Genomic DNA, 13,176 nt, shown 5'->3' on the forward strand with positions numbered 1-13,176 from the left:
AACAATCCAGAACAGAGGCTGGAAACGCTCCTTACCTGAGAGGGGGAGGGAGAAGGCAGGAAACAGTGACTGGTCTATGATGGCCACAGCCGCCCTGGGGCTGGCGAGCAGGTGATTCTTGTTGGCCTGAGGCCCTGAGAGACTGGAGAACAGGGGATCCCATGGCCCCGACAGTGACCCCTCAGAGAGCTACAGGCAGTTGGCGTAACCCTCAGTACGCTCAGAAGCCAATCCAGAGGTCGCTGAGGTGGTGCACACCTGTGGTCCCAGTGACACAGGAGGTCAAGGCGAACGGATCACTTGAGCCCAGGAGACAGAGGCTGTGGCGAGCCACACCACTGCACTCCAGCCTGGGCGACAGAGTGTGACCCCACCTCTAAGAAAAAGAAAGTCAGCCTAGGAGTACGCACCCCAGCAGCCCTGCGGGTGCAGGAACCGGGTGGTCCTCTCAGAGGGAGGAGGGCCAGTGCCCATGTCTAAATGGCTCTGTGGGACCCTCCATGGCTGAGTGAGGCTCGGGCCCCGGGCACACACGGGCTGCAGGCTGCACCCCCAGCATGAGCGGCCTGGGGAGGACACAGCTGACCTCCAACACAGACACAGCTGGTGATTCCACACGTGGAGCATAAAACCCAGTCGAGGCTGCTGGAGATGCTCTGAGACATTTTATTTAAACTTTTTTAAAAAAAGCCATAATTAATGCCAAGAACAGAAAAGAGTATTGATGTGTTGCTCAGCCCGCCAAGCGGGTCCCTGCCCAGGCCAAGCTCTGCCACCGCTGGGTGCCGTCCCCTCCCGCAGCGGGCCACAGTCAGCTTTGAAGGTGACAGGGGGCCAAGGCCAGGACTCTGGGTGGAGGAGGCCCCTGCTCTGCCAGCCCTGCCTCTGCTGGGAGCGGCCACAGCCTGTGGCCGGGGTGCTGGGATTTCTTCCTAGTCATCAAAGAGAAACGCACAAACCTCAAGGACCCAGACACACAGTGGGTGGCCCCGGGCAGACGCCACGGCTCACCTGAGCTCTGGCAGCTGCCCCACTGCTCCTTCCCTCCTTGCCCCAATCCCCCAATGCTTGTTTTGATTGTTTTTTTAAAAAATATAATTTTGTAAATATTCCATAAAAATACTATTATTCCTAGTCAAACACAGATATTGCAATATGAAGAGTAACTGCTCTGTCTTTGCTCTATAAAACGTGAAAAGATTATCACACTGGATAATATAGAAAAGATGCCAGGATTCCTAAGTATCACAAAAGCCAGTACCAAATGCGCAAGGTGGAAGCGGGTCGGGCTGGGCAGGGTGGCAGCCTGGGCTCCTCCGGCTCGACTGCAGAGCATGGCTCGCGCACCGCCGGTCCCTTCTTCCCACGAGAGGGCATCATGGCTTTGAAGAGAAAGCGGCGGCTCCAGGTCCCAGTGGCCAGCCCTGCCCAAGGAGGCCGCCTGCTCGGCCAGAAGCACCGAAGAACCCAGCGACGCCGGTGGGACCAGGCAGCCCTGCTCTGGCAGCCTCAGCGGCTGGTCCATCTTCAGGCCCAGAGGCTTGGCCCCGGCTCCCCTCCTGCGCAGGTGCAGGTTCCTCCTGGTCCGGTGGGGTGTGCTCCCGAGCAGGTGCCAGGTGCGACACAGGAGCCCAGGCCTGTCCCTCGAGCGGGGACATCCCTGACCCCAGATGCAGGCGGTGGCTGCGCTTCCCTTCAGTTCTCTGAGAGAGACAGGGCCAGGGCGGCCTGGAAGGCGGCCTCCTCATCAATGCTGTAGTCCTGGAAACAGGAAGGAGAGACGCACCGGGCTTGAGGGAGACATGAAGGAGAGGTCCCCTCTGCCCATTACCCACACAGGCGTGTCCACCCTTCCTGCCTCCCTCCAGCAGGACACAGGAAGGACCCAGCTCTGTTGTTCCCACCGGCACCGGGCCTGCACAGTCCTCCTGGGGGGTGACAAGGTGCCGACTAGAAGGCGTGACCATCACCCGCTGGGTAGGGGGGCACTCGGACGGCTGCTGGTTCAGCTCGGACTCTTAAGCCCTGGGGTTTCCGAGGTGAGCAGGCCGGCCAGGGCTCCCTGACCTCTTTAACAATTTCCATTCTCAGGTAGGTGGAGCATGGGTCCTGGACGGCTGGCAGGGGGAGGGACAGCCATCGCCAGGACTGTTAGCCAGGGCCAGGAATGAACAGGGCTGGGCAGGGCAGGGGCCACACCAGGAGTAAAGAGTCTGTGCGAGTGTCTGCAGGCCTGGGGGCCAGGTGCGTGCCTGACCCGCGGCGGGTAGGAAAAGGAGACAGGGCTGGAGTGTTCAATGTTGATGGAAGTCCCTCCAGCTCTCTCCAGAAAGCTTCCAGAAGGAAGCCTGGCTCACCCTCGAGGGGTTCTGTGGGGTGGACAGGCAGGGACCTGCCCTGTGTGGTCCACATCCCTGAGAGGCCTGGGCACCCTCTAGTGGCCACTCGAACTCAGCTGCCATCACTCTCCATCTGCAGGCAGCCCCCACAGAACCCGGGGAATGTGGTCACCTGAAACGAGGCTTCTGTTTCTGGCTTCCTCGGAACCCTGCGGACCCTGAGGCTGGCGAGGGGCCCCAGCAGGAGGAGGGTGGATGAGGGAGGAGGAGGTGGGGAGGACAGTGCCAGCAGGAGGAGGGTGGATGAGGGAGGAGGAGGTGGGGAGGACAGTGCCAGCAGGAGGAGGGTGGATGAGGGAGGAGGAGGTGGGAGGACAGTGCCAGCAGGAGGAGGGTGGATGAGGGAGGAGGAGGTGGGAGGACAGTGCCAGCAGGAGGAGGGTGGATGAGGGAGGAGGAGGTGGGGAGGACAGTGCCAGCAGGAGGAGGGTGGATGAGGGAGGAGGAGGTGGGGAGGACAGTGCCAGCAGGAGGAGGGTGGATGAGGGAGGAGGAGGGTGGATGAGGGAGGAGGAGGTGGGAGGACAGTGCCAGCAGGAGGAGGGTGGATGAGGGAGGAGGAGGTGGGAGGACAGTGCCAGCAGGAGGAGGGTGGGTGAGGGAGGAGGAGGTGGGGAGGACAGTGCCAGCAGGAGGAGGGTGGATGAGGGAGGAGGAGGTGGGAGGACAGTGCCAGCAGGAGGAGGGTGGATGAGGGAGGAGGAGGTGGGAGGACAGTGCCAGCAGGAGGAGGGTGGATGAGGGAGGAGGAGGTGGGAGGACAGTGCCAGCAGGAGGAGGGTGGATGAGGGAGGAGGAGGTGGGAGGACAGTGCCAGCAGGAGGAGGGTGGATGAGGGAGGAGGAGGTGGGAGGACAGTGCCAGCAGGAGGAGGGTGGATGAGGGAGGAGGAGGTGGGGAGGACAGTGCCAGCAGGAGGAGGGTGGATGAGGGAGGAGGAGGGTGGATGAGGGAGGAGGAGGTGGGAGGACAGTGCCAGCAGGAGGAGGGTGGATGAGGGAGGAGGAGGGTGGATGAGGGAGGAGGAGGTGGGAGGACAGTGCCAGCAGGAGGAGGGTGGATGAGGGAGGAGGAGGTGGGAGGACAGTGCCAGCAGGAGGAGGGTGGATGAGGGAGGAGGAGGTGGGAGGACAGTGCCAGCAGGAGGAGGGTGGATGAGGGAGGAGGAGGGTGGATGAGGGAGGAGGAGGGTGGATGAGGGAGGAGGAGGGTGGATGAGGGAGGAGGAGGGTGGATGAGGGAGGAGGAGGGTGGATGAGGGAGGAGGAGGGTGGATGAGGGAGGAGGAGGGTGGATGAGGGAGGAGGAGGGTGGATGAGGGAGGAGGAGGTGGGGAGGACAGTGCCAGCAGGAGGAGGGTGGATGAGGGAGGAGGAGGTGGGAGGACAGTGCCAGCAGGAGGAGGGTGGATGAGGGAGGAGGAGGTGGGAGGACAGTGCCAGCAGGAGGAGGGTGGATGAGGGAGGAGGAGGGTGGATGAGGGAGGAGGAGGGTGGATGAGGGAGGAGGAGGGTGGATGAGGGAGGAGGAGGTGGGAGGACAGTGCCAGCAGGAGGAGGGTGGATGAGGGAGGAGGAGGTGGGAGGACAGTGCCAGCAGGAGGAGGGTGGATGAGGGAGGAGGAGGTGGGGAGGACAGTGCCAGCAGGAGGAGGGTGGATGAGGGAGGAGGAGGGTGGATGAGGGAGGAGGAGGTGGGAGGACAGTGCCAGCAGGAGGAGGGTGGATGAGGGAGGAGGAGGGTGGATGAGGGAGGAGGAGGTGGGAGGACAGTGCCAGCAGGAGGAGGGTGGATGAGGGAGGAGGAGGTGGGAGGACAGTGCCAGCAGGAGGAGGGTGGATGAGGGAGGAGGAGGTGGGAGGACAGTGCCAGCAGGAGGAGGGTGGATGAGGGAGGAGGAGGGTGGATGAGGGAGGAGGAGGGTGGATGAGGGAGGAGGAGGGTGGATGAGGGAGGAGGAGGGTGGATGAGGGAGGAGGAGGGTGGATGAGGGAGGAGGAGGGTGGATGAGGGAGGAGGAGGTGGGGAGGACAGTGCCAGCAGGAGGAGGGTGGATGAGGGAGGAGGAGGTGGGAGGACAGTGCCAGCAGGAGGAGGGTGGATGAGGGAGGAGGAGGTGGGAGGACAGTGCCAGCAGGAGGAGGGTGGATGAGGGAGGAGGAGGTGGGAGGACAGTGCCAGCAGGAGGAGGGTGGATGAGGGAGGAGGAGGTGGGAGGACAGTGCCAGCAGGAGGAGGGTGGATGAGGGAGGAGGAGGGTGGATGAGGGAGGAGGAGGGTGGATGAGGGAGGAGGAGGGTGGATGAGGGAGGAGGAGGTGGGAGGACAGTGCCAGCAGGAGGAGGGTGGATGAGGGAGGAGGAGGGTGGATGAGGGAGGAGGAGGTGGGAGGACAGTGCCAGCAGGAGGAGGGTGGATGAGGGAGGAGGAGGTGGGAGGACAGTGCCAGCAGGAGGAGGGTGGATGAGGGAGGAGGAGGTGGGAGGACAGTGCCAGCAGGAGGAGGGTGGATGAGGGAGGAGGAGGGTGGATGAGGGAGGAGGAGGGTGGATGAGGGAGGAGGAGGGTGGATGAGGGAGGAGGAGGTGGGAGGACAGTGCCAGCAGGAGGAGGGTGGATGAGGGAGGAGGAGGGTGGATGAGGGAGGAGGAGGTGGGAGGACAGTGCCAGCAGGAGGAGGGTGGATGAGGGAGGAGGAGGTGGGAGGACAGTGCCAGCAGGACGCCTACCACGAAGGTGTCATAGGAGAACTTGTGTCGGTGAAGCAGGTGCTGCAGGAAGTTGGCGCTCTTGTAGCTGGGGTCCCCCCAGGGCATTGCTGAGCAGATGGGGCACACCTGGAACAGGCACTGGGGTCAAGCCGAGCTGGACCAGGGAGAGGCGTGGTGGCCGCAGTGGGACTGGGGGCCCTCCCCTGAGCCCTGCCAGTGCTGCCTCAGCCTGGGAAGGCACCCCAGACCTGCAGGCATGTGCCCCGGTGACAACTGAGTTATTCAGTGTGCGTCACCCTGAAGGACTTATGGACACTCCCTGGTTTCCAGCAGGTGCTGCTGGGGCAGCCAAGTCCCCACCCTGGGTCCCAGGAGGCTTTGTGGCCTGGGCACCCCCAGACTTGCTGGGAGCAGGCTCCTGGGCCTGGCACTGTCCCCCACAGGCCTCCCCTTGCACGGGCGTCTCTCGGGGCGGGCGTCTCTCAGGGCGGGCGCTGTCCCCCACAGGCCTCCCCTCACGCAAGCGTCTCTCAGGGCGAGCGCTGTCCCCCACAGGCCTCCCTTCACGCAAGCGTCTCTCGGGGCGGGCACCGCTCACCACGCGGTTGGGGTCGCTGCGGTGGCTTTCCACACAGTGCTTCACCAGCTCCTGCTGGTCCAGGTTGCGGGCGCCGCAGTACGGGCAGGCGAAGGTGGACCTGTTGGGGATGTTGCTGGCAGGGCAGGGGTAGAGTGAGTGGCACCGGTAGGGGTCTAGGGGCCCTGCCTCTCTGCTTCTCTCAAACACAGGCGTGGCCCCAGGCCTGCCCTCTGTAGGCTGCAGGAGCGTGGCAATGGCTGGGTGCCCCCGTGCCTCTGTACACCGTGGCCTCCTGAGGACACACCCAGGACCCTCGTCCACCCCACACAACCAGGCCAGCCAAACGGCAGAGACTGCTGGTGCTGCCCTGGGAGGAACCGTCTCTCGGTCCATCCACCTGCTGGGAGGTGATGTGTGGGCCTGGCCTGTGCCCTCCTCTTGCTCCCCACACCTTAGATGTCCCTACCTCAGGGGGCCTGGTGGGTATGCCAGGGAGGGCAGCACAGTGCCTTCCTGCAGGGTGGCAAAGGGGGTCCACTTCCCCAGAGTAGACCCGGCCCCGGGTGACTCCCCAGGTCTCTGGGATGGGGCACTGCACTTGCTCCCAGAACGAGGAAACCGCTGAGGATGGTTCCTCTCCCCTGTACTGCAGGGCGCCTACCTGGGGATAGGCTGGGATGTGGGCACCACGGGGACGAACTTGGGGCAGTTGGCCATCTGCTCCTGGACCTTTAGGCAGGACGAAATGTGGACTCTCATCTTTGCCAGGGTCACCTAGGAGACAGGGCAGGGAGGGCAAGGCGGTCCTGAGAATCTGCAAGGGCCGTCCTGGGGAGGCTGAGACCTCAGGTGTCCAGGACCAGAGAACTGTAAGCAAGTGTCTGTGTCGCCAGCAGCAGAGGGACCCGGTCCCTTCTGCTGCTAAAACAATCACAGGCACTGGGCAGCCACCACTCCATGGCCAAAAGCAAATCACTGCAGGATGATCTGGCCGAGGGCAGAGACCTGGCTGGAGAAGGGTGGTGGGAAACAGGTAAGGAGACCTCTGGCACCTACAGGAGTTCAAATACTTGCTCCAGAAAAAGGAAGAGGCCAAGTGGAGGCCACTCAGAAATGCCCCAGGCTGGGGACAGATGCTCCGTGGGACTGAGGGGCAAGCCGGGGATGCTTCCATGGGGCAGGGCGCCATCCTCCATCCACAGCACACTCACTGTCCAGGGCAATAGGTCACAAGACCGCAGGTGCCTGAGATCCTCCTGGACACAAGCCTAGCACCCAGCTCTGCCCAGGGCTGCTGGACTCCAAGGGACGTGCCACATCCCAGCAAGGCGCTGGGAGACAGTCGCATGTGAAGACACAGATTAGAGAGCCGTGCCGCTGTGGTGTGGGGAGGCCACTCTGCATGTGGCCCATTCTGATCCTTTCTGTCTGCCCAGGAGAGAGGAACGCTGAGCATGGGAGAGACGGGAGGTGCCCAAGCACCCGAGGCCACAGCCTGCTCAGCCGCACTACTCTGGAGTCCAGGGCAGCCCCTGGACATCTGGACCTTTGACCTCGAGGACAAACCACCGAGGGGCCACGTACTAGTGTGAGTGCTTCATAGAACTTATTAACCTGAGATGTGGCAATGTCGGGAAATGCAAATGCAAAATCAATTCTAGCTGCTCAGTCCTCCAGAAGCCACTGAAAGAAAGGGGCACTGGCTGGGCCCTCTCAACCCTGAAGTGGATGTGCCAGGGAGGGCCATGGGGTGCGGGCCAGGCTCCAGGACAGGATGGAGATGGGGGCCAATGAGGCCTATGACAAGCTGCAGGCCCTTAGGCTGCTCTGATGTGGGTGTGTCAGCGCCCATCAGCCCGGCTCTGGCACTCCTGGCAGCTGGAGGGTGCTCGGCCCTTAGATGTCCTTGACTCTGCCTATGGCCCTTGTGACCTTGGAGCCCCCAGCGCTGTCCCCAGTATCGGCTGGCAGGGGAAGGCTGCATTGGGAAGGTTTCAGCTCAGGTCCCTGGTCCCTACCCTGACCACAACCCACATGGGTTCCCCTGGCCCGGGCTAGGCGGCTCTGACAGTGCTGCCCGCATCGGGCTGGCCCCCTCAGCTGTCACCATGGGAAGTGAGAGATGAAAACGGGAGGGGAGGGGAGGGAGGCGCCGGGGCCGGCTTCCTGGTGCAGAAGCAGAGACTGCGATTACTCAACAGGAAAGAGAGATGGCCCCGGCCCCCGCCCTCTGTGGAACCCGTGGGCTGAGGCTGCCCATCGAGTGACCCCCGGCTCCAGGACGGCCCGAGCAGGCGGGTACCTTTTTGTTGCAGCCTCGACAGGGCGCTTTGTAGGACGAGAGCTGCTTCTCCACGTGGGTGGCCTTGTCCACCTTCTTGGGGTCGAAGGGCAGGCGGCAGAGTGGGCACAGTGGGGACGGCACCTGCAGGCAGGGCTGGAGGCACTCCCCGCAGAACCTGCAGGGCACAAGGGCCTGAGTGCCAGCCCGCCGCTGGGGTCTCCCGAACCGCACCGCAGGCCTCTCTCGGGGCCCTTCTTAGGACCCAGCATTTGTGGGGTCCACAGGGGCAGTTCCCCCTACTGCTATTGCCGTCTCTGGAAATGGTCACTCCTATGTCCAAGGCCCACCAGCTGGATGGGACCCATCTGGCTAAAGGATGGCCCCGGTCCCTCCTGACAGTAGGGCCCTGTGGTTTTCTGGCTAGGGGCAGAGCCGTGGCTACGGCTGTCCCCACACGTGGGCCAGAGGAGCTCCCATGGGCAGGAGCCTCGCGCTTGGCCTACCAGGTTTACCCTCACATGGCAACAACAACTGGGTGGGCTGCGGGGCACAGGGACAGCCCAGGAACTCTGGAAACTCCCCCAGTTCCACCCTCTGGAGGATAAAACCTCAACAATCGTGGGAAAGGAAACTGCCAGGCCCCAGGGGCTCTAGACGCATTGGACAGGGAAGGGCCAAAGCCAGCCAAGTGGCAGCACACCCTGAGGCTGGGTGGCAGTCACCAGGCTTGGGACAGCTTCGCAGGCAGGAGGGGGTCCTGCTCCACCTAGGTGGAGGCTTGGGTCCTGGGCACCGTTGGGGCACCTGAGGCTCCCATGGGCCCTGACTCTCGGCACTGCCCCTGGAGACACCACGTCGTGAGGACAGACTGAGAGTCCCACAGCCCCATGTGCACTCCAGGCTCCGGCAGCAGGGCCTTCCTTGGGCTCACACACCCCCTTGCTGGTATCTACAACAGCCTCCCACTCTGTAGATGCACACGCCCCTTGGAGGGGAGCACCACCAGCCAGCGGGAGCACCAGGTGCGAAAGCCTCCAGCGCAGGCACAGAGAAGCAGCTTAATACCAGGGCAGCCATATCTGGCCTCGTGAGGAGCACTATGGGGACAGCTGAGCTGCGGCAAGGAGCTGGAACGGAGGCGGAGCCCCTCAGCCCCAGGAAGGCTGCAGGACGGGGGGCGTGCAGGGCTGGTGCAGGAGCCCCACTGGACAGAGGGGCTGTGGGCAGGCCCTGAGTTCACAAACGACTCAGTTGAATTCAGGGCCAGAGTCCTCTTTGCTGTCAAGAGATTTCCACATCCCTCTCAAGAAAAGGCCCTTCCTGCAAGGAGGAAGGCTGAGGACCTCAGGCAAAGGCGGCCAAGTGGGCATCTTAAGTCCCTCCTGCTGTCCCCCAGGCCCTCTTTCCCACCACTGGATTCGCACGGAGCCACCACCTAGCTGGCGGCTCCCACATTAAACTTTGTGTGAGAGAAAGTGGGACTCCCCTTGAGACCTGTCAGAAAGTGAACAAGCCTTTTCCTGCAAAGAGGTTGCTCACCTTACCCGAAGCCTCACCAGGCGCCCTGGCAGGTCTGCGGAGGAGACACCCACACCAGGCACCCCAGCAGGTATTTCCAGGGTCATCCCTGGCACTGACCCCTGGATTCCAGCCAGGGGGGCCGCCTACTTCGCCTGATCACGGGAGGAAGGTGTTGGCAAGATGGACCACATGGGGAGGCCTCAGGGAGACCCCATACTCGGGCAGGGAGAAGTGGAAACAGCCCAGGTGCCCATCGGTAAACGCATGAAGAGACAAAGTGTGGCATGCACACACATGAAAAGGGCGTTCGGCTAGGAAGAGGCGCCACGCACTAGGAGGCCTGGAAAACAGGGCAGGGCAGACAGCAAGCACGACCCACCCGTGTCGCAGGAGTCCACTCACACTCAACGTCCAGCAGAGACAAACCCAGTGACCACAAAGCAGAGGAGTGGTTGGCAGGCGAGGGGGAGGGCCCTGGGTTTCTTTCTGGGGTGGAAAGAATCTTCTAGAATGGTGTTGATTGTTGCATAATTGCAAACACACTGGAAACGACTGGATGGTGCACCTCCCAAGTGAACCCTGAGCTGCCAGAGACCAGGGGAGTCTCGGCTGCACAGCACGGCCACAGGCTGAGGGGAAGGAAAGGGTCCCGGGCAGAGCTTGGGAAGACAGGAAAGGTGCCCAGAAGGTTGGCTGGGAGGAAGACAGCCTCGTTCTCCCTGGAAGGACTCAGGGAAGACACAAGAGGGAACCCAGGGCAGCTGGGCCCGAGGAGCAGGAGGCAGAACGAGGCACCCGCAGGGTGGATGCACTATCAGCCTAGTTTCCAGTGACGGCCAGCCTGGTGTTCAGAGAGCCAGCAGCCGGGAGCAGTGCCCGCCTCCCCCACAGGAAGTTCCTGTCTGCACCCACCCAGGGGTTTGTGCTGAGCAGCTTCTCCGCTGAAGGAAGTGGCTGAGGGCGATGGGTGTGGGGGCGTCGACAGCCTTGCAAAGGGAGGGGCGATCGCGCACTGGCCCTGCCAGCAGACACCCGGGACTGCTGATGGGTCTCCTACACTGGTCACTGCACGAGCTGAAGAGCTAGGACGGCCCGTGCTTCAGGGATCTGCCTGGCTGGCAGGCCAGCACCCTCAGCAAGCCCCACAGCTGTCTTGCACGGGTGGAGGCTGCTCTCACAGCCCTTCCAGACAGGTTCATGATCATGCGTGTCCTGGCCCACAGGCTTCTGGTTACAGAGATGGCTCACTGCTAGGACTGTCCCCTGAATGACAACAGCTCCTGCTGGGCCCCAGGGGGCCTCCTGCCTGAGGGCTAGAGCAGGGTGCATGCCCCCACACTGGGATACTCTTGCCATGAGAGATCTACCCTGGAGGAGAAAGCTGCTCTGGTTGGGGGGCTTGCAGAGGGGACAGAACCAGACCAACAACAGACTTCCGAAGGGAACCCGAAGAGCCTTTAAACTTTCTGTGGTCATTTGCATGCATGCCTTAGCAACACCAACAAGAAACAGAAAGTTAGAAGCAGAGAGAGAAGAGCCAGAAAACAAAAGCCAGCAGGAAAAGTCGGGGAGAAAAATCTTTGAAAGGCAAAGGCTGTGTGAAAAGCTCTTGCAGTGAGACTAGGAAGGTTATCAAATTCTACCAAGAGAAGCGTGTGGGGGGGGGGGGAAGTTTGTAGGAAAGATGCTCCACAATTCCATGTAGTTCTGGATTCTGTGTTACGGAAACCACATTTTAGGAAAAGATGTATTTGCAAAGGGCAAATACCAATTTGTGCAGGCTAGGAAAGTGGAGGTGCCGTGGGCAACCACAGCAGGGTGAAGGTGTTGACACCCAAAGCCTATGGGAGGCTTTTCTAAAACGAGGCCTAGGTCAAGCCTCAGCGCTCAGTAACAGATGAGAAGGTGCAGAATGCACCTTCAAACACCGGGTACTACCTGCTCCCAAGAAGGAAGTCCCACCAGGCGCGGTGGCTCACGCCTGTCATCCCAGCACTTTGGGAGGCCGAGGCGGGTAGGTCACCAGAGGTCAGGAGTTCGAGACCAGCCCGGCCAACATGGTGAAACCCCGTGTCTACTAAAAATACAACAATTAGCCAGGCATGGTGGCGGGTGCCTGTAATCCCAGCTACTCAGGAGGCTGTGGCAAAAGGATCACTTGAACCCAGGAGGTGGAGGTTGTGGTGAGCCCAGATTGCGCCACTGCACTCCAGCCTGGGTGACAAGGGCAAGACTCTGTCTCAAAAAAAAAAAAAAAAAAAAGCCCGTTCAGAGGCTGCCCCACCAAAATGTCACAGCTAAGTGAGATGGAGGAGCAGGGGCAGAGCCTTTAGCAGCCTCACAAGAGAAGTAGGTACAGCTGTCCCAGCGTGGGCAGGCGCCTGTGCCGCCTGACACAGGTAATGAAGGCAGCTCTGCATCCTGACACTGGCCCAGCCACCTCCGTGGGTGACCAGCACACACCCACCTAGCAGTCCCAGCTCCCTCTGTACCAGGAGCCTCTGAAGTCAGCTGCCTTTGCTTGCAAAATGTTCTAGAGCCTCCTACCAGCCTGGGTGCACACCCCTCCACTCCACCACCTCAGCAGCTTGGATGTCTGCGGGGAAGCCCTCTTGCTCTCTCTGTACCCTGCCACTGCTAATTGTGCTCAAGAGCTGTATTATTCAGCACTTAGGAGAGAGCAGACACTCTGATCTCGGCTTCCTCCCAACGGGGCTGGCAGTTCCAGAATACTTAAACACAGCTCCCCACCAGGAGAGCCACGTCCTCGAGTTTCTGTTCCTGAAACACCCTGGAGGAACCGGCTGTGAGCCCTGGCGCAGGTGGAAACCCCAGCAAGGTGGTCAGGGTCTGCTCCTCTGTGGACCAGCCTGCCTGGCCACTCAGTGATCGGTGTGACCCAAGTTCTCCTTCAAACAAAACATAAGAACATCAGACTCCAAACAAGCCCCTCTAAACTTTAGGGAACTCCTTTCCTCTGTAGTCAAAACAGGCAGACAGCGGGTCCGAACAAGAGTTGATAGCAAAAGCCACAAGTCATTTATTTACAGCTGCCCATTCCAGCCCCACAAGCCCAAATCCACCACCACTAGCGGAGCGGTGGCACTTGCTGCCCTCAGAGTACCCGAGCGCCCGCCGCAGCCCCCGGGGACCCCAGGGTTGGGCAGGGCCGCAGGTCGCCCCGTGAACCGAAGCAGCAGTCGGACCGGGCGCCTGCGGCTGGCGCGAACGAGGTTGGGCGGAGGATGAATGCGCCCAGAAGGGCAGCGGCGGCGCCGCACAGGGGAACCCGGACCCCACGCGACCCGAGGCCCCGCTCGCCCAGTCCGGGGCTGCACCGGGACGGCCGCCGGCCTCGTGACCCCTCCCACGGCGGGGCACGGCCCCCTCCCCGCGGCCCCCGGGCGGGCGCGCTCACGTGTGGCCGCAGCTGCCGATGGCCACGGGCCGGTGATAGACCTCCAGGCAGATGGGGCAGGTGTACTGTGCCTCCAGGCCGCTGTCGCCGCCCGCCGGCCCGGCTGGTGGCTGCCGCTGCTGAGCCGAGGCCACCAGGCTGCGGAACATCGCCATCCCGGGGCCAGGCCCGCGCCGCCCGCCTCCCGCTGTCCTGGCCCGGCCCGGCCCGCTCGTCACGGCCGCTACTGCGCCGCGCTGACGTCATCGGAGGGCGCCGCCCCC

At 62.3% G+C, this 13,176-nt stretch overlaps 1 protein-coding gene across 3 annotated transcripts; it reads right to left on the minus strand.

Annotated features, from left to right (window-relative positions):
• Window positions 1-643: 643 nt before the first annotated feature.
• RNF166 (ring finger protein 166) lies at window positions 644-13,154 on the minus strand. Of its 3 annotated transcripts, none has more exons than XM_007994339.3 (6): window positions 12,914-13,154; window positions 7,993-8,149; window positions 6,352-6,464; window positions 5,709-5,808; window positions 5,129-5,236; window positions 644-1,761 (listed from the first exon to the last, which is right to left on the minus strand). In XM_007994339.3, exons 1-6 carry the CDS (start codon window positions 13,066-13,068, stop codon window positions 1,696-1,698), a joined length of 699 nt encoding a protein of 232 aa, XP_007992530.1. In that variant the 5' UTR covers window positions 13,069-13,154; the 3' UTR covers window positions 644-1,695. The 3 variants fall into 3 exon arrangements, with proteins under 3 accessions (XP_007992530.1, XP_007992528.1, XP_007992531.2); XM_007994337.3 differs by having other exon boundaries at window positions 5,709-5,823; window positions 12,914-13,152; XM_007994340.3 differs by lacking the exon at window positions 7,993-8,149 and having other exon boundaries at window positions 5,709-5,823; window positions 12,914-13,153.
• Window positions 13,155-13,176: the final 22 nt, after the last annotated feature.

This window comes from Chlorocebus sabaeus, chromosome 5 (assembly GCF_047675955.1).
Source record: "Chlorocebus sabaeus isolate Y175 chromosome 5, mChlSab1.0.hap1, whole genome shotgun sequence".
Taxonomy (NCBI): domain Eukaryota; kingdom Metazoa; phylum Chordata; class Mammalia; order Primates; family Cercopithecidae; genus Chlorocebus; species Chlorocebus sabaeus.

Bases quoted from the DNA above. Each gene is read 5' to 3' on its own strand.
- RNF166 (XM_007994337.3), bottom strand. From the start codon at position 13,068: ATGGCGATGTTCCGCAGCCTGGTGGCCTCGGCTCAGCAGCGGCAGCCA. The intron at 8,150-12,913 runs GTGAGCGCGCCC...TGTGCCCTGCAG, and splicing joins ATCGGCAGCTGCGGCCACAC to GTTCTGCGGGGAGTGCCTCC. The intron at 5,237-5,708 runs GTGAGCGGTGCC...TGCCTGTTCCAG, and splicing joins GCAGCGACCCCAACCGCGTG to GTGTGCCCCATCTGCTCAGC.